Source organism: Monodelphis domestica, chromosome 6 (assembly GCF_027887165.1).
Source record: "Monodelphis domestica isolate mMonDom1 chromosome 6, mMonDom1.pri, whole genome shotgun sequence".
NCBI lineage: Eukaryota > Metazoa > Chordata > Mammalia > Didelphimorphia > Didelphidae > Monodelphis > Monodelphis domestica.
The window spans coordinates 42,687,985-42,715,183 of record NC_077232.1 but is presented as its reverse complement, the minus strand read 5'-3'; the positions used below and the strand labels follow the sequence as shown (position 1 = coordinate 42,715,183).

The following is a 27,199-nucleotide window of genomic DNA, read 5'->3' as shown; positions in this document are numbered from 1 at the left end:
CCCTGCTTCCTACAATGACTTTGGGAGATCATCTTTGCCATAAAGGAACAGGTCAGACTTGGTTGGAGATGGACCACTCCATCTCCCAGCACAGCTACGCTTAGGGCAGGTGACGAATACCTTGCCCCACTGTCCTATCTCGCGGCTATATTTGCAGCATGAGCACGGATTCCTCCTTCCTACTCTGGAATTTGGATGGATCTTAGAGATCTCCTGGTCTAACCCTATCATGATATAGGTGAGAATCGTTGGCCCCAGGGAAGGGAAGTGATCTTCATGATGGATAGATGGCCAATCTCCATAAGGAACTAACGATTTCCATTTAAGAGCGATCGCTACTCTTGGATCTCTGAAAGATAAAACACGAGCTTCTTAGCATAAGATCATAGATTTCAAACTTGAAGGGACTTCTAAAGCCAACTCCCTTCTTTTTGATGGGCAAAAAAGTCCCACAGGTCATAAGCCTCAAAACCAGGATTGGAATTCCAGTTCCCGGACTCCAATCATCATTCGTTGGACCAAGCAGCCTTTCCGCTCTTCTCCCCAGGCCCAAATTTGCCTCACAACACCCAGGATTGATGATGTTTGTTTCCCAGACATATGGGCTTTGTGGGAAAGGCAGTATTAGCATCTTCAGAGGAGTTTTGTGAGGCAAATTCAACGTTTTCATTGGTTGCCTATTAATTTAGATCAATAGAGAACTCCATCTGTCCGAGAATGAGTTACATAATGACAGTTATTGGATTTTTCACAGGCAACAGATGAAGAACTCTGTGTACCGAAGCCGGCAGTCTTTAAACAGCCCCAGTCCAGGGGAAACTGAGATGGACCTCTTAGTGACACGGGAGAGACCCCGACGAGGAATCCGTAACAGCGGCTATGACGTAAGTGCCTCTGGTGGCTTGGGTGCTGAAAAGAAACTGTATTCCATTTTATAAGAGGGAAAATGATGAGATAGAAGGACTAGGATAGCCTTCCAAAGACCTTGGAGCTCAGTTTACTTTCACAGGCTTCCCCAGGGGAAGAAAAAATATTCATGCTTCCTCTACTTGTTGGGATGATTGCCTTTTTGCAAAGTCAAGGTCCATAAAAAATACTTGAGAATACTGGTTTGTAAACTGCTCGTTATTCCTTGTCCCACTGATTAGAGATCTGGGATCTCCTCAGAGTCAGATATTTCTCCACTGGCATAGATCATAAACCCTCCCCATCTTTTCAACCTATTGTAATTTTCATCCAGACCTTTTATAGGACTCCTCCATATATGTTCCATCACGTGCCCTGGAGGTCTTCCTTGGATTCTTTTACTTTCTCACCACCAGTGCTGGTACACAACAACTGTCTTCCTCTTCTCCCTTGATCTCGGAGGAAGAAGGCACCATAATACCCTTCCTGCCAAGTGTGCCCTTCATAAGAGCTATCTACCAATTCTTCTCTTCAGGTCATCATTGGCAGTATGTCATCATTCATCTCTCTATGACCCAATGGGGGTCATCTATAATTCTGATTCTTTAGTGATTGTAGTATCCCATGATCCCATGGGAGAATGTTGGTTTTTAAAAGATGGGAATTGTGGGATTGAGCAGTTTGGTATCTTTGAAAGCCCTGAAGTTTCCAAAATCCAGCCCAGCCTCTTTCTCTTCAAACAGAAGATTAGGTAATGAATGAGAAATTGTTGATTGAGCTGCTCAAGAGTTACACGTACTTAGATGCTCCAGTGGTTCTGTTAGATTAATGATGTGGGTATTTATAGGATTATAGATCATTAATTTACAGCTAAATGGAGCCTGGGGCCATTTAGTTCAATCCTTTTTTAAATTAAAAAAATTTTCAATTAAGAAGCATTTTCTCTTCCTCCCACTACTCCTAATGGGAACTAAGTGGAAGAAAAAATAAACTCATGTAACAAACATGTATAATCAAGAAAATTCCTGCATTGGCCATGTTCAAAAACTATGTTCCATTCTATATCTGAAGTCCATCATCTCTCTATCAGGAAATAGGGAGCATGGATTGTCATTGGTCCCTCTGGAATCACTCTTGACCACTGCATTGATTGGAGTTCTTAAATCTTTCACAGTTGTTGGTTTTTACAATGTTCTTATTATTATGTAAATTACTTTCTTGGTCCAGCTCACTTCACTGCATCAGTTCATGTTTGTCTTCTCAGGTTTCTCTAGAACATTCCCCTTCATCATTGTTTACAGCAAAATAATTCTCCTTTTCATTCATATACCGCCATTCGTCAGTCATTTTCCATCAGTTTCCAGTCCTTTGCCACTACAAAAAGAGCTGCTCTAAGTATTTTTAATATATTTGAATCCTTTTCTTCTTTCTTTCATCTCTTCGGGTATCAGCCCAGTAGTGGTATCAATGGGTCATGATTTAGTGACTGTAGGGGCAAAGTTTCAAATTGCTTTCCAGAAAGGCTGGACCAATTTGCAGCTCTACCAACAGTGCATTAAGTCTAATGCTCTTTTTTTCTTTGAGGAAACCGAGGCCTATGGGATTTAAAAAACTTAATCAGTTAGATTGTGAGTGCAAAATACATTTTTTATGATGACCTATTCTTCTACATACCCTCCCACAAATTTACTTTAAATGTCCAACATTCTGGCTGCCTACCTCTTTTTTTAGCCTTTATCTTCTGTCTTAGAATTAATACTGGGTATTGGTTCCAGCACAGAAGAATGGTAAGGAGTTATGTGACATGCCCCAGGTCACACAACTAGGCTGTTTTTGAGTCCAGATTTGAACTCAAGACTTCTCATCTCTAGGCCTGGATCCCTATCCACTGAGCCACCTACCTGCCCCATGCCTTCCTCTTTTAATGTCACATAGTGGGGGCAACCAGGTGGTTCAGTGGATTGAGAGCCAGGCCCAGAGATGGTAGGTCCTGGATTCAAGTGTGACCTCAGACACTTCCCAGCTATGTGACCCTAGGCAAGTCACTTAACTCCATTGCCTAGCCCTTATCACTCTTCTGCCTTAGAACAAATACACAGTATTGATTCCAAGATGAAAGATAAGAGTTTGAAAAAACCATTATTGATAGAAATGACGCCCTTGGGCCAGCCATTAGTTGTCCCTCACTCTTACTTCATGATTGGTTCATCTCTTTCTTGTTTTCACTACATGACTGGAACAAGTCTTTTTTTAACTATACATTTCTCAGAAAAATCTTTTTCCAAGCTCCTCCTTCCCACACAAATCCTTGCTCATGATATGCCACATACAGGCTGCTTACACCCACCGTGCTTCTCTCCATCGCCTCTGGATGATTGTCAACTTTACATCTGCAGAAACTGTCATGTTCTGTGACCCACAAAACCAGAGGTATTCTACGAGTAACCCGTGAGTTCAATTGTACACTTACAAACCATTGGAATTTTTCTCCCATCCTTGGAAGCTCAAGAGATGAACCAATCATGCCAAAGGAATAGAGTTCATTCGAGCCTGGGTGTCTTCTGGCCCACTGCAAGATTCAGAGTTTGAATATGTTCCCAACTAATCAATTCTTCAGCCTGATGGAGGAAACCTTCATCCTACTGATGACTTAGCAAGGCGATGAAAACCCAGAGACGGTGAGGGAAGTCTCCTCATGGAGGACTGTTTCCTCAGAGGCTCAGCATTTCCTTGGCCATCTCTTGCATTCTGATGCTTTCATTTGGACATTATCAATCCTGCCACATTCTGCCAAGATGTACACATCTTGTACATCTTTTGGATCTTTTAGATCTTGTGATGAAATGCTGTCCCACGCATCTCCTTGTTCCCAAATATCAAACAGTGCATGTGTACAAACACGTGTGTCATCCAAGATCTGCCTTTCTTGCTCCCCAAGGAAGTTCCCTGATTCCTTCCTTCAGCTGGTGGGGTGGAAGCTTCTAAAGATTAGACGCTTCTGCTTTTGTTTTTGCATAATGCATACTCCAGAAGAGGTGCTTCCTAAACTGACTAATTAGCTGTTTACTTTTGCCAAGAGCACTCTGCTAGGCTAAGTGATGTGTAAAGAAACTTTCATGGAGTTTGCTACAGAAGATAAATACTGAGAACTGCCATATATTGCATGAAGGAGGTCCAAAACAAATACCAGGTGAGGTCCAAAGAGGACAGATCACTAGGGACGTGGGAGAGAAGACTCAAGGCTTTGGGGGAATACGTGTCATTTGGACGGGACTTGAAAGAGTGACTAGCTCTATTCAGCCAATGAGGAAGGGAAAGATGAAAGGAAAGAAATATTTATTAAGTGCCTACTATATGCTACTATATATACGTGCTAAGAGCTTTACAAATATCTCATCTGATATTCACAATGACCTGTCCAGTGCGTCTCTTTGCACAAGTACATCAAATAGTTTACATCCAATGTATATATGTATGTATGTATATATACATATATTGCATATTTTATATGTATATGGTTATCTGATATTCTGGGGCAGAGCCAATGTGTATAGATGTGTCTGTGTTTACACATATATATGTGCGCGCACACACACACACACACACACACACACATTTGTATTTCACCAAAGATACACCTTTCTTATCCTCAAAAGAGATTCATCCAATTCCTTCCCTCAGTAAACATTGGTAGAATGGGAGGTAGGTAATATTATCATCCCTTTTTTTACAGATAAGGAAACTGAGGCTCACAAAGGTAAAGTGACTTATGTGAACATCTAGTAAATGACTTGAGCCAAATTTGAACCCAGGTGTTCCTGGCTCTTGATGAAGAATGATCATGCCAGGAAGAAGGAACAGTGCTCTTCTCCAAGCTAACATTAAGACTGGAATCTGACCATTCTCAAGTTAACCCGGTCAGTGAGTAGGAGTGCTAGGATGTTTAATTGGTTAGTCAACTAATAAGCATTTATTAATCATCTCTTATTTGCCACATACTATGTTTGAAAGTCAGAGAGAATACAGTTTTGGCTGGAGCATCATCAAGGTGTGAGGGGAAGGGAACAGGAGATAAAGATGGAAGGCTAGAATGGTGTCCCATTATGGAGTGTCTTGAATATCCATCAATGGAGTCGATGTATTGGCAGTATTTTGAGCTGGAAAGGACTGGAAAGCTCATCTAATCCAACCCTCTCCTTCATTTTACAAGGAAACTTGGATTCCCCAAACAGCGTCTACCTTGGTATCCCCAGCACCCAGAACAATGTCTTGTAAATCGAAGGAGTTAGCAAATACTTGTTGAGTTGCCTTGGAATGAAGCCTAGGGAAGTACAGATCTAATAGGGAATCACTGGAGATTTCTGAGCAGAAGAATGCCATGTATGACTAGAGCTGTGCATGCAGAAGATTGGCTTGGTGGTGAAGGATAGATTGGAGGAGACAGAAAGGATATGTGAGGAGACTCTTGAGGGACTCCAGCAGCATAGTAACAAGGATGCAGTGGCAGAGGAAAGAGGGAGAAAGGGATAGAGAAAGAAATGGGAAGCTGAGAGTGACAGAACTTGGTTGTTAATTGATTGACTCTGAGGAGTGAGGGAAGAGAAGAGTCGAAAGGTTTAACACATGGGAAATTGGAGGAACTATGCTATCTTTGTCAGAAATACTGATGTTAGAAAAAAGAGCAGAATTAGGTGAAAAGAAGATGAGCTCTAACAATGGAAAGAGCTGATGCAGGAAGAGCCGTAGCCCAAGTCCATTCAGGTAAACCTAAATATGTCAAGATTTTATTATATTGATTAATTTTTCATATTATGATTTTATTTTGTTTTGTTATTTATTGCTCACTCATTCGGATAGAATATAGCTAAGTCCTGATGGGCCCCAGGCTGGAAGTTGCTATGCCTGTGTTCTAATCTCAACTCTAGAAGTAATAAGCTGGGTGACCCCAGAATTAGTTATTTCACCGTCTTCAACCAAGGCTCAGTTTCTTCATCTGTAAAAGGGGGTTGGGTTGGATTAGATGATATTGGGGCAGAAAAGAGTACTAGACTAAGGTCATGAAGACCTGGCTTCAGATCCCCTATGATATCTACTACCATGGGACCATTGGGAATAAAAGTCACTTTCTCTCTAAGCCTCAGTCTCTTCATCTGTAAAAGGGGGAAAGGTTAGACTAGGCAGGCTGAAGTTCCTGCCAACTCTAGCATGATATAATTTTAGTTGATTATTGCTGTACTAATTCAAAGTAGACACAGTGAATAGATAGATGCCTTAAGTGTATCATCAAGGCAGCCTGGGTTCAAGTCTTGCCACTGACACAGAATAGCTATGTGATTTGGGGCTTCACCTCTTTGTGCCCCTAGACAAGGCTTGATGCCTACAAGTTGTACAACAGTTAAGTCTCCCTCCTGTACTTTATGCCACAGCTAAATGGAACTATGTGATCTTCCCTATACATGGCCTTCCATGCCCTATCTTGGTGCCTTTATAAAGCTTTCCAGTATGCCTAGGATGGACACTTCACTGGCCCACTGGACAGAGTGCCAGACCAGGAGTTGTGGAAAATGCATCTCCCCAAATTCAAATCTGTCCTTATGTATTTACTAGCTGTATGACCCTGGGCACATCACTTCACCCTGTTTGCCTCAATTTCTGCATCTGTAAAATGAGCTGGAGAAGGAAATGGCAAACCACTCCAGTATCTCTGCCAAGAAAACCCCAAATGGAGACACGAAGAGTCAGACACAACTGAAGTGACTGAACAGAAACAATGCCCAGGATGTTCTTGGTCTTCCTTTCTCCCTTTGGACACCTCTAGATGCCTTCAAGCTCTCAGTTCAGGAGCTATCTCTTTCCTCTGTGGGACCCTGGGCAAGTCACTTAACCCCTATTGCCCTGTCCTTACCACTCCTCTGCCTTGGAACCAATACCCAATGTTAATTCCAAGGTGGACATGTCAGATCACACAGCTAGGAAATGTCTAAGGTCAAATTTGAACCCAGGATCTCACATCTCCAGGGCTGGCTCTCCCATCTGCTGAGCCACCTAGCAGCTCCCTGCCATTCACCTTTTATTTCTTTTGTGTGATTCGAGTGTTTCTTGTTGTATTGAATACTCTGAATAACACATACATGTCTCATGGCTGGTATCTATCTCATTTTTCTTTTTGCATACTCTTTGTCCACTAAGAAGTTAATCAATACTTCTGGATTGGTAACTCTGGCCTCTGCTAATAACCCTGGGCATTAATGTGGGAAAATGCAGATCATGGGTCTCATTGGGGTCAGATTGTAGGATTCAGAGTTGGGAGACAAGTCCAAGTCACCTCCTTCTCTGCTTTTCTGTTTTCTTCTCAATCAGAGGAGAATAAGTCAGTGGATTGAGAGCCAGGACTAGAGATGGGAGGTGCTGAGTTCAAATATGACCTCACATACTTCCTAGCTGTGTGACCCTAGGCAAGTCACTTAACCACAATTTCCTAGCCCTTAGCACTCTTCTGCCTTGGAATTAATACATAGTATTGATTCTAAGACAGAAGGTCAGGGTTTAAAAAACAAAACAAGAGAAAGGAGAGTGAGTTGAGCCAGGAATGAAGTGAGCATGGTTGAAGCCCCTCATGAAATCAGAGTCTGGGTTAGAGACACTCCTCACCCCCAGAAGAGTAAGTCCCAGAGACCCCTAAAAAGGGGCCAAGGCTATTTAGAGAGGGAGAGGGAAGGATAAAGCTGGGAATTCATATTATAATTCCTTTTCATAACCAAAGACTTTATTCACCCCACAGGGGTAGCTCTGGGGCACTGTTTTTCCCCATTAGCTAATTAAATCAATGTTAACAACAATAACAAACAACCAGTCTTATACCTAAGTTTTGTGTTGGGTATTGCATGATTGAGGAGGCTATTTACCCTCCACACCACCACCATCATCATCAAGGGATAGTTAAACTCATGAGAAAGAACACTATCCACATCCAGAGGAAGAACTGTGGGAGCGGAAACACAGAAGAAAAACAACTGCTTGATCACATGGGTCGATGGGGATATGATTAGGGATGTAGACTCTAAACCATCTCTTTAGTGCAAATATCAACAACATGGAAATAGGTCTTGATCAATGACACATGTAAAACCCAGTAGAATTGTGCATCAGCTACCAGAGGGGGTAGGGGGAAGGGAGGGAAAGAACATGAATCAGGTAATCATGGAAAAATATTCTAAATTAATTAAATCAATAAATAAATTTAAACATTTTTTAAAAGGAGAGAGTTAATTTGGAGGGGGTGTTCTTCTGGAAGAAATACTCAAGATATCAGCTACCTCACTGCCCCTTCTATTTTCTATTTCTATTTCTACAAAATAAGTAGATTGCCCTCCATGGCCCATGAGGTCCCTTTCAGTTTTAGATCTATAACTCTATGACTCTTAACAGGTGCATTGGAAGGAGCAGTGTTTTTAAAAAATCAATAAAATGTTTTTAATAAAAAATGTTTTAAATAAATACTCAAGGGATTGACTTTAGAGTTCAGAAGACCTCAATTCAAATCCCACCTTTAATATTTAACACTGTTTTTAAATGACCTTGGGCAAGTCACTTCATCTCCAAGGGCCTCAGTTTCCTTATCTATAAAATGAAGACTGAGATTCCTTCCAGCTTCCGATCTAAGATCCTTTAGCTCTTGTAAATAACAAAGCACCTTTCTTGGGGGCAGCTGGGTGGCTCAGTGGATTGAGAGCCAGGCCCAGAGATCTTGGGTTCAACTTTGACCTGAGACATTTCCTAGCTAGGTGACCCTGGCTAAGTCACTTAACCCCCATTGCTTAGCTCTTACCACTCTTCTGCCTTAGAACCCATACCCAGTATTGATTCTAAGACAGAAGGTGAGGGTTTAAAAAAAAACACTTCTCATTACAAACCTGTGTAAAATATTATACCTAGATAATAGATAAAGAATATCTCTGTTCTTTAGCCCTTATGTAATAATGCTTTGAGCAAATGCACGACTTGCCCCTAGAACTATAATGAAGCCTTTGTGTAATTTAATGCTGTTTTAGCCTCAACAAAGGGGGGCTGGGAAATGCTCCTTTCTCCCTTCTTTGCAGAGGCTGGGGACTATGGGTATAGAAAATGGCATATAATTGCAGACTTAATTGATTCATTAATTAGTTTTGCTGAACTGCCTTTAAAAAAAAACTCTTATAAGGAGTGACTCTCTAGGGAGGAGAATGCCTAGAGTTTTACTTGGAAATGAACATGATTTGAAAATAAAAGTTATCGCTAATTTTTAAAAAAATGAAAATAAAAAAGAAACCTTTCTGCTTTAAGATGGATTGATCGAGCCCATCGCTTTCCAACCTCTGTTTGATGGCACTCCAAAGTGTGTCACGAATTCTCCAAATAAAATTGATTTTAACTCAGATTAATTTATTGGCAATGGCAGCTGACATTTCTATGGCACTTAAGTAGCATATATTATCTCATTTAATCCTCACAGCAGTCCTGAGAGGTACTTGCCTCTGACATTTACTAGTTTAGGTGACCTTGGGAAAGTTTCTTTACCTTTAAATGAAGGCATTGAACTCAATCACCTCTAGTGTCCCTTTAAGCTCTAAACCTATGATCCTGTTATTATCCTCATTTTACAGATAAAGACACTGAGGTTCAGAGAAGTAAACTGATTTATCTCTGGTCATAAATTTAGTAACAACTGGAATTCGAACCCAGATCTCTCTGAATTTCAAACCTAATACTCTTTCCCCTACATAGCATGCTGAACTGAAATACATATTAAAAAAACAATTTGAGAAGGACAGAGGGCTCCATTGGCAAACTCGAGAAAAGACAATTTGGAAAAATAATCTGTAGGATGCAAGTAATATAAATGATAAGAATGACAAAATCTGAGTATACCATGATTGTGGAAAGCCTTGAATGCCAGGACAAGAAGACTGAACTTAGGTAGGCAAGATTGGAATCATTAATAAAACTTTTAGCAGAGGGGTGACATGACCAGATCTTTGCATAAAGACTCTTCAGGCATTCGTTATGAAGAATAGATTGGAGGGAGAAGGTGGGGACAGGTGGAGACAGAGCCAAAAATGCCAATTAAGAGACTTGTAAAAATCACAGGATGTGGTAGTGAAGTGAAGGTAGTGTAATGTCACATTGTGACATTACAGAATGGTAACTAGGTGGCTAACTAGGGTAACCATAGAGTGGTACTATCAGTGGATAGAGTGCCAGGTCTGGAAGTAAGTTAGACCTGAGTTCAAATCTTGCCTCAGATGCTGTGTGACGTTGGACAAGTCATATAACCTTCTTTGCCTCAGTTTCTTCATCTGTAAAAAGAGCTGGAGGAAGAAATGGCAAACCCCTATAATATCTTTGCCAAGAAACTCCAAATGAGTTCACAAAGAGTCAAACATTACTGAAACAACTAAACAACATAGCTGGAAGAGATTTATAGAATTATCCATTTCAATGATACCATTTTACAGATGGGGAAACTGAGGCCCAAATGGGGAGATGACTTAATGAAGGTCAAAAAGGCAGTGAGTGACCAAACTAGGATCCAAGCCCAATCTTGTCATTGAGTTCCACTGTCTTATCTTAGTTCCACAGTTTTGTTCTTTTTAAAATATTGATTGACATCATTTTTAACATCCCCTGCATCTTATAGTTTATCCTTGCCTCTTCCTCTTCCCAGCAAATCATTCTTTGTAACCATCATTTGAAAGGAAGAAAAAAAAGAAAGCAGAAAAAATGCAGTTTGGCAAAACTTTCTTCTGGCTCTCCCAGTATATGCCATCTTCTATACCTAGTACTCCACCCCTCTAAAGAAGGTGGGAGACGGGGGACAGCAAGTTGGATCAAGAGTCAGGAGCTCCTGGGTTTGAATTTGGCCTCAGACACTTCCTAGCTGGGTGACCCTGGCCAAGACACTTGATCCCCATTGCTTAGCCCTTACTTGAACAGAATAGTAAGGGTTTAAAGGGTTTCAAGAAGGAGGTGGCGGAGGAAGAGGAGGAAAGAAAGGATGGGGGGTACTTTTTTCTCATCTTTTCTTCAGGACCAACGTTGGCCATTATAATTACGTAGCCTTCCATTCCAGTTTTTTGTTCTTTCCATTTGAATTATTATAGTTATTGAATACATTGTTTCCCTGGAGCTGCTTATTTAATTCTCTCATCAGTTCATTTAAATCTTCCCATGTTTCTCTGAGTCCTTTATTGCTTTATTGCCATCATTCCCTTTAGTGCGTTAATAATCCATCCCATCATACACAAGAGCTTGTTTAGGTCCCCAATCAATGGGCATTGACGTTGCTCCCAGTTCTTCCCTACTACAAAATTGGATATTCTCCAGTCTTTGGAATGGAAAAGGAGGGAGTTGGGCAGTATGGTCCATGAGGTCATGGAGAATCAAGCATCACTAATCAACAATTGAAGACATCATCTGTTTATTTTATGTATTCCTTCATTACTTGATTTCTTTCGTTGTTCATCTATCATTCTATCTACTCTCTATACATCATCTATTTATCCACCTAGCTGCCTCCTAGGTAAATAGAGGTTAAGTGACTTGCCTAAGGTAAATGTTTGATTCCAGATTTTTTATAATCCCTGCTTTTTGTCTTAGTAACAACTCAAAGAGAGAAGAACAAGCGCTAGGCACACAAGGTTAAGTGACTTGCCTAGGGTCACCCAGCTAGAAAGTGTCTGAGTATACAATTATTTGAACCCGAACCTTCCCCACTATAGGTATGGTGCTCTATCTACTGTACCACTAAGCTGCCCCCTTTAAAAAATGTTTTTTGGATGTCAGATTCGAATTCAGGTCTTCCTGATTCCAATTGGAATCACTCAAGTACAATGTTAAGTATTAGCAGTGAGATTCAAACTCAGGTCCTCTGACTCTAGAGCTACTTCTTTGAGCATTTTTTTATATTCTCCAAATTCCCTACTTTGAAATATTAATCCTCTCCAATTGTTTTAAACTTCCATCTCAAAAAAGCCACTGAAATATTTGTGGGGGAAAGCAGATTGTCAAAGTTAGCATTTCTTTTAAAATATGAATCCCCCCCCAAAAAAGAATGAGGAAAGTTATGTCAACGGCAGCCTTGGAAAGCATATTAGGGGGAAATTGCTAAAGAAGGGAAAGATGGGAAAAACCCAACACTCTGCTCTGTTGTTGTGTCTGTAGCCAGTCTGAAGACAGAGGCGGCAACATATTGTGACAAGGTGTTTGTGATGCTGCCATTGCTGGCCCAGCCGACATTGTGCACATCTCACTTTGTTCAGGTGAACAGTGGGTCTTGGATGTGGACCAGGAGACAGAAGCCATCATTTTAATGGGCTCCATTTGCAAGAGAATGAAATACGAGTCTTGAAAGCTGCCTGACTCCTGGCAGGATAGATTGTGGTGAAGATGCAGAGTTTTTCTATGTAAATGTGAAGGTTCCATTGCCAGCTGTGATGGAATTAATTTTGGAGGATGCATTAATTTGCAATATGCTGTAGGGCTCTATCACTCACTCAGCAATGGTGGGTGATGGGCACCGCCAGCCCTGGGCATTTAATGAAGTAGGCAAAGTTTGTGGAGAACACTTCCCCATCCTCTTTTCTTATCATCAGTCAGTCAATCAACAAACATGCTTCTTGTGTGCAGGCACTGTGCTATATGAACACAGGGGATCCAAAGAAAATGTTTTTTTTTAAAAGCCCTATCTTCAAAAGACTCCTATTCTAATGGGGAGATGACATGCAAACAACTACAGTCATAGAAAATATGGATAGTATAAATGGAAGGTAATATCAGATGGAAGGCACTGGCAATCGGGGGTTCTAAAGGAAGTGACCCTTCCCTCAGCCTTATCCTGCTGTTGCCCAGAAAGGACTAATCCAAGGGCATACCATTCCCTCTGTCAGCTGACCCAATAAACTGATCTAAGCAGCTTGTTGGGAGTGATGGCACACTCCGGAAATCCTGGCTTCTGGGGAAGCTGGAGAATTCTGAACTGCTGTGAGGCTGAAGCTGATCAGATGCCCACTCTAAGTCTGGCACCAATAGGGGAAGCCCCTGGAGTGGGGTGGGGGAGGGCAGGTTGCCTAATGAGAGGACAAACCAGCCAGAGTTAGCAACAGAGCAAATCAAAGCTTCCATGAAAATCGGCAGTGGGATTGGGTCAATGACTGCCCCCTAGACTGCCAGATTGATTAAGAGGAGACCCAGCCTAAAAACAGATTGATGGATGGAAAGATAGATAGATAGATAGATAGATAGATAGATAGATAGATAGATAGATAGATGGATGGATGGATGGATGGATGGATAGATAGATAGATAGATAGATAGATAGATAGATAGATAGATAGATAGATAGATAGATAGATAGATAGATGGATGGATAGATAGATGGATAGATGGATAGATGGATGGATGGATGGATGGATGGATGGATGGATAGATAGATAGGTGGATGGATAGATAGAATGATAGAAGAATAAATAGATGTGAGTGGATGCATAGATATAGTAGATGGATTGATAGTTAAATGACAAAATGAATGAATGAATGAAGAAAATAAATAGATCTTAAACAAGGAGGATGATATCTACAATTCTTCAATCACGTCAAACTCTGTCCATGGAGTTTTTGGGGCAAAGATACTAGAGTGGTTGGCCATTTCTTTCTCCAGTAGATTAAGGCAGAAGTTAGGTGACTTGGAATCACACAGTTAGTATCTGAAACTGGATTTGAATCCAGATCTTCCTGACTCCAGTTTTGGCACTCTATCTACTAAGCCACCTAGCTGCCTCTTAGGCAACTGAGATTATGTGACCTGTCCAAGAGCATCCAGATAGTAAATTGTTTGATTCTGGATTTGAACTCAAGTCTTCCTGACTCCAAACACAGTGCTCTATCCCCTGAACCATCTCACTGCCACTGATATCAGCAAAGCTGACCTCAAAGACTTATAATAAAAAGCACTTTGTAAATCTCAAATCATTATAGAAGTGGGTTGAGTTTTTGTGTGGTGGTTGGGGTTGTTGTTGAATAGAGTTGAGAGATAAGGTCAGCCTTGGGCTGAGGAGGACCTGAATTCAAGTCCTTCCTCTGATCTACACTGCCTTGTGTGACCCTGGGCAAATCACTTAACCCTTTCAGTGACTCCAGGCAACTTTCAAAGGCTCCCAAGTTACCAGCAAGTTACTGTGCTACATCAATGAAGGGTGTTTTCCATGCTGGGACTTCCCTATTCCAAATGAAATTCCTAGTAAAAAAAGTGAAGGTGTTCCTAACCCATAATAGTTTCTTCTATTTTATCATTCAGACACCAATGAGAGTTGAATTACTTATTAGTTGTTGTGACCATGAAGTTGGGTGGGAGAATGGATTCGGGGAAGGCAGAAGGGACTGGGAAAGAGGATGTCATTGCATTCCCCAGAGCCTCTCTTTTCCCTTTGGTGAAGAGGGATTATAATACATGTCTCCCAGCTAGGGTTTTGAGGAAGATGACTTTAAAATGGCATAGAAATGGGCGTTATCAACTTCCTCCTCTCCTTCCTCTTCCTCATTATCCAGAGCATCCCAGAAATCTTAGTATAGTTTTATACCATTAAAGCTTAATAACTTCCTTTAGGCTATTAAAGTTTTAAACTGCACTAAGACTTTGGGGACATTCTTTATATTCATAGGGGCATTCAGTGCTTTCATGTAAAAGAATATGTTTATGTTGAGGATTTCAAGAATAGAAGCAGGACCAGTGAAGAAGACATTTTTCAATTGGGCAGGTCTTGTATCAGCACACAGGCAGCTTCTCCTTATAATGAAGCCCTGAATTTTCTCCTAGCTCTCCATCTGTGATATTGTGATCCAATGATCCCTAGAGAATTTGAGGTCACTGATCCTTGAAGCTCTAACCAAATTGCTGGCTATCCTAATCAGATGAAGGAAAAAAACCCAAGTTCCTATAGGATGGGAAAAATATGGTTTGAGTGGAAAGGACAAATAGAAAAATTCCTAACTATTGAGATCCTAGAAAAAAAAATAAATTGATGTTACAGGTTAATGGTTACAGTTTCTTGTTGATTGCATACATCGGACAAGTCTATTTATTCCCCATTATTTTGAATTTTTCAGAAAATGGCCGTGAACTGTTTGGGTAACTAAATTTTTTTAAAGGGCTTGATACTTAGAATCTGTTTTCTGTCAGATTTGCTAGTTTCTGTGCTCAAATATGTGCTGTAACTTAAAAAAAAAAAGAATTAGAGGCCACTTTGAAGGTGAAGAAAAGAAACACTGTTAGCAAATCTAAAAGCAGTCACCCATGACCTGTTCACTGTCCTGGAACAGTTGGGTGATCTGAAGACCATGGCCCCTGAAACTGACAATGGGCAGAGTTTACCTGTAGGTCCCTGATCTTTTCCCACCTACTGTCTACACTTGTCATGCCAGGGCTGCCCATACTCAGCAGGAGGAAAAAATCAGGGCAGAGAACATACCATAGTTATTCATTGCTCACCTTCCATATATCCTTGTGAGCTAGAATTTGTTTTATTTATTTTATATTCTTTATTTTTAACTTTTATTTAGATCACTTTCCCTGACCTCCCATACTGCTTAGAGATAATATATGTTGAGTATCTTGTAAATAATAACATAATAAATATATTAAAATTAAATTTATATCAGTGATATAGTATATTATGATCATAAGAATAATAATTCTGTCTGCTTGAAGATAATATATGTAAAGCATTTTGGAAATATTGATTCAAGTATATAAATAAAATAATATTATGATCAATCATATAATTCAGCTACTTGGAGATAATATAAGCATTTTAGAAATATCAATATAAGTATATAAATAAAATAATATTATGATAATCAATGATATAATCATAATAATCTGCTGCTACATATATTATCTCCAGATAACATATCAAAGCATTTTGGAAATATCAATATAATAAGTATATAAATAAAATAATATTATAATCATCAATAATATGATAATAATTCTGTTTCTTGGAGATAAATATATATAAAGCATTTTAGAAATATTGATATAATAAATACATAAATAGAATAACATGTAAATAATCAATAATATGATAATAATAATCCTGACTGCTTATGGATAATGTATGTAAAGCATCTTAGATACCTTAAAGCTCCCTGTAATGGCCAGCTCTTCCTGTATACTAAAGAACCTACCTACTCCTATTTTTTTCTGCTGATTTCCCTGGACCCAGTCCCACTTCCAATTCTGGCTGCTCCTCTCACATTCAGCCCTTTGCCCCTTGATCCCATAGTATTTGCTGGACAGCTCCTGGCTATCCAGACTCCTGGTCCTCCTATCCTGATGCTTCCCATCCATCACCTTCACCCTGACCTGGTCTGGGACTTAACTAATAGGAAAAAGAGAAGTAAGTGATGTGGTTGATGCGAAATAGGGGAAACAGGCCAGATTTATAGCTTTGGGAAGATGAGAATTAAATTTGACTAAACAATTAAAATTTTATTAAAAATCAATGAGGTTTTGAATTCAGCTTAAGGAAGAGATAACTATTAGTAATGAAATGTAATTAGCAAGCATAATTCTTTAGCTCCCCATCTCATCTCTTCCCTTCCTCCCAGTTTAAGTTTTTGATTCTTTTCTTAGGTATCCTTAAAGAGGGACTCAGATAAAATACTGATTATGATTCACTAGGTCCTACGAAGTCTGTACCTTGATTGGGAATATTGGTTTTATTCTTGTTTAGTCATTTCAATCATGTTGTTCTCTTATGACTCTATTTGGAATTTTCTTGACAACAATTCGTTTGCCATTTTGTTCTCCAGAAGATGAGGAAACTAAGGCAAACTGAGTTGAGTGACTTGCCCAAGGTCATACAACTAGTAAATATCTGAAGCAAGATTTGAACTCAAGAAGAGGAGTCTTTTTGACACCAGGACCATCACTCTATCCTCTTTGACACCTAGCCTCCCCCAGCAAAAATTGGTTTTGCCAAAGGACTGAATAACAAGATATTTGTTTGTCTGGCTTTTCCAAAATTTCTACTCCTCTACCCCAAAAATAAACAAGCTGATGATAGTAAATACTGAGTAGAGATTGTCTCATTGAATGATGTCACTAACTCTCAGGCCTCCATCTCTATAGAACCAATGGTTTGACCATAAAAGAAAATATGGGCATTTAGTGGCACATAGATCAAAGCCATTCTCTTTTCACTAGACCAACATTTCCCTTAAAAAATTCATTCTCGGATACTTTTCTGTGTCTTTCATAGTGTTTATTCTTAGAAGTTTACTGACAGGCTTTGCAGTAGTTCCCTAGAGGGCCAGGAACCAGTTATTTTATGCCCTTTGGGAATTTGTATGGACGTACTTGCTATTTCTTTGAAATCCCAGCCTTTTGCAAGTCTCAAGATGACTATAAATTTGACCGCAATAATAAAAAAAAAATCTCCTTCACTCAGACTAGTGAAAACACACCTAGCATGAGCCATCAACTCTTCAGAAAGAAGAACAAAAATCCCTCTGAAGTGTATCTTTCCTCTGTATGATTTAGAAGAAGAGAAAAGTCAACCTGACCCTGACCCTGACCCTGACATTTATAGAGCTATTCTGGACCACTCTTGGAAGTTTCATACCCTCAGGTTACCCACAACAGGTCACTGTTAGCCAGAGGAAGAACAGGGACCTGGAGAGAATGATCTAGAAGGTCTTTTCCAAATGGATAATGTTGTAAACAGAGATGATATTCAGAACCAAAACAAGGGTGGGACAGTTAGAGCTTTGTCTCAAGGCAATGAAATTTATAGGGCATTGGGCTTACAGCTCTTTGAGGCATAGAAACAACTGAGCTGAGAATAAATCATTCAAATGAAAGACTTCCAGAAGCTTGACCTCCTCCTTCCCTCAACCTGCATGGGCACACTCTGGATAAATTCTTCCCCCATCAGTGGCCTCAGCGTGCCACCCCTTTCAGTCTTTGCCTTCTATTGTCTTATCTGGATTTGTCCATTTGGGACATTTTAGAGGGCACATCTAGTGCTATTTCCCCCAGGTCCATTGTGTGAAGCTGGCCCTGAGTATCAGAATTGCTAGTCAGGGCTCTATTGTTGCTTATTATTCAAGGTCAGCAGCAGATGTTATTTTAACAAACAAATCAAAAGCCTTGGAAGCTCACGAAGGGCTAGCAAGGAGAACTCAAGGTCACGCTGCTAATTACCAAGACCTTGGCAATAAAGCTTCTTTGCTTTGGGAGCAGTGAATAATGCTACGTCGTCTTCCCCCAAGTTACGGATGGTAAAGAAACAGCATCTCTTATCCTCATCTATAGATTCCCCAGAGTTTCAAGGCAATGATGGATCCAGCTTTGGAAGAATAGGCAGGAGAGAGGAGATGTTCAAAGTAGGATTGCGTTTTTCCATCTCTTTGTATGCCCAGACCAGGCACATGGCAAGCTTTTAATAAATGCCTGTAGACTTGGCTTGAAAACTTAAAAAGAAGTTTTCAATTAAATTCAACAGTGGGCATATGCTAGTCTCTATTGATACAAATATAAAAATCCACACAGCCCTGATCCAAGGGCTTTACTTTCTATCAACAAAAAGAAAGTGTATTCAGCATCTGTAAAATGGGGAGAATGCTTACCTCCCGGGGTTGGTGGTGTTGTGAGGACCAAATGTGGTAATATTGGTAAATGCTTGGCACAGTGCCTAGCACATAGTAGGTGCTTAATAAATGTTTATTGGGGAGCAACTGGGTGGCTCAGTGGATAGAGAGGCATGCATAGAGACAGGAGGTCCTAGGTTCAAATCTGGCCTCAGACACTTCCCAGCTGTGTGACCCTGGGCAAGTCACCTAACCCCCATTGCCTAGCCCTTACCTCTTTTCTGCCTTGGAAGCAATACACAGTATTGATTCCAAGACAGAAGATAAAGGTTTTGAATAAATAAACAAATAAACAAACAAATAAATGAATGAATGGATAGATAGATAGATAGATAGATAGATAGATAGATAGATAGATAGATGTTTATTGATTAGTTTTTAAACCCTTTCCTTCCCTCTTAGACTCTATACCATGTCTTGGTTCCAAGGCAGGACAGCAAGAGCTAGGCAATGGGGGTTAAGCGACTTGTCCAGGGCCACACAACTAGGAACTGGCTGAGGTCACGTGTGAACCCAGGACCTCCCATCTCCAGGTCTGGTGTTTTATCTACTGAGTCACCTAGCTGCCCACTGGTGATTAATTATCAATAGAAGTGAGTCATGTAAATAAAAGCACACAGTAAATGCTTAGTAAACATTTATTGATTATTGATGGATGTTTCATGTAAATAAATAAAAATACAGACAAAGTAAATTGAAATTTGGAGGGGAAGTTTCTAGAAGCTGGAAGAATGAGGAAAAGCTTCATGTAGAAGATGCTAATTGAGTTGAACTTTGAAGGAAACAAGATATTCTTGGAGGAGGAGGTAAGGAAAGAGTATGTTCCAGGCATGGAGGAGAGCCTATGCAAAGAGATGGAGAGGGCAGGGAGGATATTATAGGGAGAGAATACAAGTAAGCCATTTTGACTAGAAGAGACAGAGTTGATTAGAATACAGAGAAGGGAGAAATGTGGAATAAGCCTCAAAGCGTAGGCTGGATCCAGACTGTGGAAGGCTTTAAATGCCAAACAGAGGGGTTTTAAATTCCATTTCTATGTGTGTTACAGAAGGGAACAGAGGGAGCTGAGCATCTAGCCCATTTGTTCATATTTCATTTAGTACAATCTTTTGAGATTTAAAAAAAATTGTTAGATATACCTTCAGCATCAGGATGAATTAAAACTCCAGTAGAAAGGCACAATGGATAAGCATCAGGCCTAGAGTCAAGAGGACCTGGGTTCAAATTTTATCTCAGATACTTCCTAGCTGTGTGTCTCTGGGTGAGTCACTTAACACCAACTGCTTAGCCCTTGCTACTCTTATGTCTTAGAACTGATACTAAGCCAGAAGGTAAGGAGAAAGAAAGAAAGAAAGAAAGAAAGAAAGAAAGAAAGAAAGAAAGAAAGAAAGAAAGAAAGAAAGAAAGAAAGAAAGAAAGAAAGAAAGAAAGAAAGAAAGAAAGAAAGAAAGAAAGAAAGAAAGAAAGAAAGAAAGAAAGAAAGAAAGAAAGAAAGAAAGAAAGAAAGAAAGAAAGAAAGAAGAAAGGAAGGAAGGAAGGAAGGAAGGAAGGAAGGAAGGAAGGAAGGAAGGAAGGAAGGAAGGAAGAAAGAAAGAAAGAAAGAAAGAAAGAAAGAAAGAAAGAAAGAAAGAAAGAAAGAAAGAAAGAAAGAAAGAAAGAAAGAAAGAAAGAAAGAGAAGGAGGGAGGGAGGGAGGAAGGGAAGGAAGGAACGAAGGAAGGAAAGATGAGGGCATCTTGATCAAATTTTGGAATATTTATATATACTTATAAAAAAGGATTATTGCATTGAAAGTAGACTCTACCCCAAGGAGGAATACTTACAAGGACAGGCCTTTGCAAGGAGAACTGGCATAATGCATATGTGATTGGTACACTAGTCAAGGAGACATCCAAAAACTAGTATAAGACCATAAAAACTGGTCCCCTTAAGGATGCCCATTTTTGTGTTTATAACTCAGGAAAAAATGATGTAATGTGGTATATTTGATAGAGAGCTGGAGTCAGTGAGACCTGAGTTCTAAACTCGTCTCTGACATATAGTGGTTGTATTTCCCTGTTCAAGTCACAAGCTTTTGGTCCCCTAAGATAAGTTGCTAGTTTGCATCTATAGAGGGAATTTCCACACTAGGAATTTTCCCATCTTTGAACTTTTCCCACAGGAGTAGACTAAAAACAAAAACTCAAGAAATCTTAGGCTCAAAAAAAGAATATTGAGAGGTCAATTAACTCATCCTCTCATCTTCCCCTTTTCCCCTCATTTTCATGCAAGTTCATGCCTGATCTGTTTCTGAGACATGAGAATATTTGGAAGACTTTCAAACAGCAATTCCTGTCTCCTTTCACAACCTATTTCAGTGTCAGAGGCCCTCTCTGTCAAGAAATCTTTTTGAAAATCTGACTTAATGCCTCTATCCTCCATTTTGGGGCAGCTAGGTTGCACAGTATATAATAGATTGCTGGTCCTAAAGTCAGGAAGACCTGACTTCAAATCCAGCCTCAAATACTTACTAGCTGTGTGGCTCTGGGCAAGTAACTTAAATCTGTTTACCTCAATTTCCTCATCTGTCAAATGAGCTGGAGAAGGAATTGGCAAAACATGCCAGTATCATTGAAAACAAAACAAAACAAAACAAAACAAAACAAAACAAAACAAAACAAAACAAAACAAAACAAAACACCTAGATAGGGTCAAGAAGAGTCAGATACTGGGGGAAGCTGGGTGACTCAGTGGCTTGAGAGTCAGGCCCAGAGATGGGAGGTCTTGATTTTAAATCTGACCTCAGATACTTCCAAGCTATGTGACCCTGGGCAAGTCACTTCACCACCATTGCCTAGCCCTTACCACTCTTTTGCCTTGGAACAGTATTGATTCCAAGATGGAAGGTAAGGGTTTTAAGAAAAAAAGAAGAGTCAGATACAACTGAAACAAATGAACAACAACAAAAATTCTCCCTTTAATCCTGTTTTATTTGGATTTTTAAAAATTCCTTCTTCATGTTTATAGATCATAGAACATTAGAGCTCATCTAGTGCAGCCCTCTTATTTTGTAGACAAGGAAACTGAAACTCAAATTTGAGGGTGATTTGTCCATTACATAGCTAGTGAGTGGGACTAGGATTTATGTCTCTCAATTTGTCATTCTTTGTAATTTCAACCACAATGTGCTCATTAAAGACCACTGGACATACCCATGGTTAAAGGATTTGATGGTAGATCAACACTCAGTCTAATCCCCTCATTTTCCAGACAGCCAACACCCCCAACAGGTCAATAAAGGAAACAGTGAAAAATCATTTAAGCTGAGAACTGTCCAAAGTGCTGAGGATATAAATACAAAAGTAAGGTTGATGACTTACCCAAAGTCACTCAGAATAATAGTCTACACAGCCAAAATTTGAACCCAGATCATCTTGAATCCAAATCTGTGCTCTTTCCCCTACACTGTACACTCCTTTATTAAAAAAAACCCTTCATATAGCTAAAAATTAGAACTCGGTTTCCTCTGAAGATAAAATAATCCTTAGTCCTTTAACTGTGTGTGATTCAAAGGTCAGGCTTTCCAAACCCTCTTCATAATAGCTCTTGGCAAGAAGAATCCTCAATGAGCTCACCAAAATGAAATGACTTTATAGTAGGACACAGTGTTTCCTTATCCCCACCAAGAATGTGAGATATGTATGTATGAGCATCTACAGTGGCCCAAAAGTATTGGTACAATTTGAAGCTTTAATAGTTTAAGGTTTTAATCTTAAGACACCCTATAAATACATATGTGGAGCAGCTAGGTGAAACAGTAAATAGAGTGCTGGATCTAGCCGTGGAGAGCCAACATACCCCCGCTGTCTGACAGAGTTGCAGTTTGGAAAAGAGTTTTGCAATAAGCAGGCAACGTTATACACTTTGCCTCAGTAATTCCATCTTTAGGATTATGCCTTGAAAGTATTATATAAGGAATGTATTATATAAGGAATATATTATATATAAGGTGGCTCAGTGGATAGAGTGAAGCCTGGAGGTCCTGAGTTCAAATTGGCCTCTAATACTTCCTAGCTATGTGACACTGGTCCAGTCACTTAACCCCAAATTACTAGTCCTTACTGCTCTTCTGTCTTAGAATGGATACTTAGTATTGATTCTAAAACAGGAGGTAAAGGTGATTTTTTAAAAGACAGTGTTATATAAAATAAAGATTTTTGTAGCAGCATTATTTAGAACTACAAATAAATAAATGGATAGATAGATAGACAGAAGGACGGATAGACAGACAGACAGGTAGATAGATAGATAGATAGATAGATAGATAGATAGATAGATAGATAGATAGATAGATAGATAGATGGATGGATGGATGGATGGATGGATGGATGGATGATAGGTAGGGCAGCTAAGTAAAGCACAAGGCCTGGAGGCAGGAAGACTCATCCCTAGCTGGGTGACCTGGGTAAGTCACTTAACATTGTTTCCCTCAGCTTTCTCATCTATAAAATCAGCTAGAGAAGGAAATGGTAAACCACTCTAGAATCTTTACCAAGAAAACCCTAAATGGGGCCACAAAAAGTTGGACATGGCTGAAACAAATAAATAACAACAAAAATGAGAGGGGGGAGAGAAAGATAGGATACATACATACATACAGATAGATGAGGAAAGAGACAGAGATGGATAGAGATAGAGACAGATAGAGATAGAGATAGAGAAAGAGAAAGAGAAAGAGAAATGATAGATAAGAGATACATAGAGAAATAAATTATAGGGAGACAGACAGAAATAGAGATAGAGAGAGATGATAAAGACAGATATATAGAGAAATAGATGAAATAGACAGCCAGACTTGATGCCACCTAACAGTCCAAGAGAGAAATGACTAAGTTGTGGTCCATTAATGTACCATAATACAATTAAGACCAACACACATAATGGGGAGAAGATTTGGAAAAGCCCTTCTAAAATCATACAAAGTGAAAAAAGAGCCAAAGGCCAGTTGGTATTGATACATGAACCACAAGCTTCAGAAGGAGCAAAGTGAAGTGAATGAGAATGAAGGACCAGCAAAGAATTTAATTGGACTCTTTGAGGCCTGGCTGAAAAAATCATATTTTATACATCTAAATTAGTTTAAATCAGCATGGTTATAAAGCAAGTTTATTGCATTATATTAATCCTGAATATTAGTTGTTTTTTTTAAACCCTTACCTTCCGTCTTGGAGTCAATACTGTGTATTGGCTCCAAGGCAGCAGAGTGGTAAGGGTTAGGCAATGGGGGTCAAGTGACTTGCCCAGGGTCACACAGCTGGGAAATGTCTGAGGCCAGATTTGAACCTAGGACCTCCCATCTCTAGGGCTGGCTCTCAATCCACTGAGCTACCCAGCTGCCCCCTAAATTAGTTTTTAAGAATCATATACATTAATAAATAACATGTGTGCAAGAATCACAGGGTCATGTACAGGATGATCCAGGTCCTGGGGATCCAAGAGAATTGGTAGAGGGAAAGAGAAAGCATGAGGTGCAGCAAAAAGATCACTGACTGAGAGTCAGAGGGCTTGGATTCAAATCTTGCCTCTGGTGCCTATTGCCTGTTTAACCTTGGAGAAGTCATTTACCCTTCTCTGGACTTCGGTTTCCTCATCTGCAAAATGAGGACCCAGATGACTCTGAGTCTGGATCTATGACCCTGTGAATGTCTACATCTTAAAGCTTAATTAATAACCAGTTCTCTAAGGTCTGGTCTAGAGTGTGGTTTCAAGAGAAGTAAGCTGGGGCTGATGATCCATCCCTAAATCACAGAAGTCAAGAGGTTGTTTGTATAAATGACAGACAGGTTTGTTGTAAGCCATAAACCCCAACAAATAACGTCTTGGCTTCTGAAGCATGAGACAGAGTAAGTTTGATGGCTGTGGGTAGCTTGACTACCCTCTCCATAGACCAAATTCCTCTAATAACATTATTCTTGGCTTTCGCCCTCACCGGACTTCTGTCTGAGAACCATAGTGGATTATAGGTTGAGACTCTGAAGGTACCTTAGAGGTCAACTAGTCCAACTCCTTCATCTTACAGATGAGAAAATAAATTATTTTAATTACTTAAAAGCCTGTTCGAAGCAATGCAATTTAATACTTTGCTAATTAAATTCAATTACAGATGCATTTATTTATTTTATTGATGTTTTGTTTTTATATTACCTACATTCCCAAATCTGTACACACACACACACACACACACACACACACACACACACAGCATTCCTTAAAGTGTTTCAGAGAAAGGGTAATTCCATACACCTAAACAATATTCCCAAATCCTTCAACCAAAAGTCTATCCAAGACAAAGAATGATTCTTCCATGACTTAATACTGTTACCATGGGGGGCAGCGGGGTGGCTCGGTGTATTGAGAGCCAGGCCTAGAGATGGGAGGTCCGGGGTTCAAATTTGGCCTCAGACACTTCCCAGCTGTGTGACCCTGGGCAAGTCACTTAACCCCCATTGACTAGCCCTTACCACTCTTCTGCCTTGGAGCCAATACACAGTATTGATTCTAAGGTGAAAGGTGAGGGTTTAAAAAAATACTATTAACATGGTGGAAACATCCATCACCCTGTAGCCAAACTGGCCATGTATTTCTCCAAAACTAACTAGACTCAAGGCATTTGCTATGTGGCTCCTACCTAAAGTCCTTTTTAGTAGAGATGGTGCAGCCCCTAGAGTGCCAGCCTGGAGAAAGGAAGGCTCATCTTACTGAGTTCAAGTCTGGTATCAGATACTGCATAGCTGTGGAAGCCTGGGCAAGTCACTTAACTTTGCCTCAGTTTCCTCATCTATAAAATGAGCTGGACAAGAAAAGGATAAACCACCCCAGTATCTCTGCCAAGAAAACCCCAGATGTTGTCACAGAGTCAGACATAACTGAAATGGCCAAACAACAACAAAAACCTTGTCTCTGGCGCTTACCACCTTGGACAAGTCACTTAGCCTTCTCTGGCCTCAGTTTCCCCATCTGTACTCATGGGTGTAAACTCAGGGTCACCTCTACACTTCAGTGAGTTACCAGGGTACTTCAGTAGAGGTCAGATTGAATGGCACAACTATTTCAGCAGCTACACCTTATAACAGTTGATAATCTTGTCATTTAAGTTGTTATGACTAATGATTAAGCATTAATTAATGCCCCCAGGAGAGGAAATCAATTAGAAATTAAGTGAATTGAAGTCCTGTTGACATATTGCCCATCCTGGCTAATCAATTGTTTTAAATCAGACGCTCTGACTTTATTGAAGCCATTAGTCAGTCCAAAGATGGTATAAAAATGATTGAATTTCCCCAAACATGTTCCTAGTCAACGTGACTACAGAATGCCTTCCTGTCCCACATACAGCCCAGGAAAGAAATGAAGGGTGTCTTCACTACTTCCTTCTCTTGCTGTGGTCCCCCCTTCTTGGTGCTGACCTGACCCTTCCTGTGAGATGAAAGCAAAGAACATCTGAGAAAAACACTCACCGTCAGGGACTAGGAGGCTATCATCCCTCTCAACCATATTTGTATTTTAAGAGAAAACCAGGAAGAGGGAATTGCTTAAAAAGGAATTAATCACTAATAGAGAAATTTCGAACACCAACAAGAGAATGATTTAGAGGCAGGTTGTCAGATTATGCTTTATCGGTGACCATTAAATATACACCAGGCCAGTCAGAGGTCCTAGGTTTGAATCCCATCTCTATTCCTCCATTCTCTCAGTGATGTTGGGCAATCGCTTCCCCTCTCATTGGTCTTCTCTTCCAATCAAGCAAAAATAATGCATGGGGGGCTATTATTTATTTACTTTGCTTTGGTCCAGACCTATGTTTTCCTTGATATGAGGAATTTCCACTGAGGAGATTCCCTTTTACCTTATTGTCAATCAACACCTAGTCTGCAACTTACATCCTTAAGACACCACTGATATGTATCAGAGACATTACATGGAACCAGTCTTCTTGACATTGGAACCAGGTCTTCCTGACTCAAGGAGCAACTCTCTATCCACAATGATATACCGCTGTCTCTGAGCCCTGGCCAATACTTATAAAATATAAGAGACTTGGGGGAAGCTGGGTAGCTCAGTAAGATTGAGAGCCAGACTCAGAGATGGGAGGTCTTGGGTTCAAATTTGACCTCAGATATTTCCCATCTGTGTGACCCTGGGCAAGTCACTTAACCCCCATTGCCTAGACCTTACTGCTCTTCTACCTTGGAACCAATACCCATTCCAACCAATATTTGATTTTAAATCCTTACCTTCCAACCAAACCAACATTCCAAGATGAAAGGTATAGGTTAAAATACATACATATATATATATATATGAGACTTGAACAAGATGAAGACAGAGACCTCAAGAGAGTGAGAAAGAAGTTTATTCCAGGTCTGAGGACAAGTAGGGCAAAGACGAGGAAACCAGCAATGGATTATTCCATGTGAAGAACAGAAAAAGAAGATAATGAATTTGGCTAAATATTCATGGCGGATGATTGGGGATCTTGGAATGTCTCCAGATAATTGTGATAGGGATGACTTGTCATTGCCCAGGATTGGGCTGCCCATGGATTCTGCTCCAGACTTTTCCTAAAACTT

At 40.0% G+C, this 27,199-nt stretch overlaps 1 protein-coding gene across 1 annotated transcript in view; it reads left to right on the top strand.

Annotated features, from left to right (window-relative positions):
- The window catches only part of KIAA1549L (KIAA1549 like), a 365,855-nt gene that overhangs the window by 295,242 nt on the left and 43,414 nt on the right, over window positions 1–27,199 (top strand). The window contains exon 11 of the mRNA XM_056803787.1: window positions 755–884. Within this exon, the coding sequence (XP_056659765.1) occupies window positions 755–884 (130 nt within the window). The remainder of the gene's footprint in view (window positions 1–754; window positions 885–27,199) is intronic.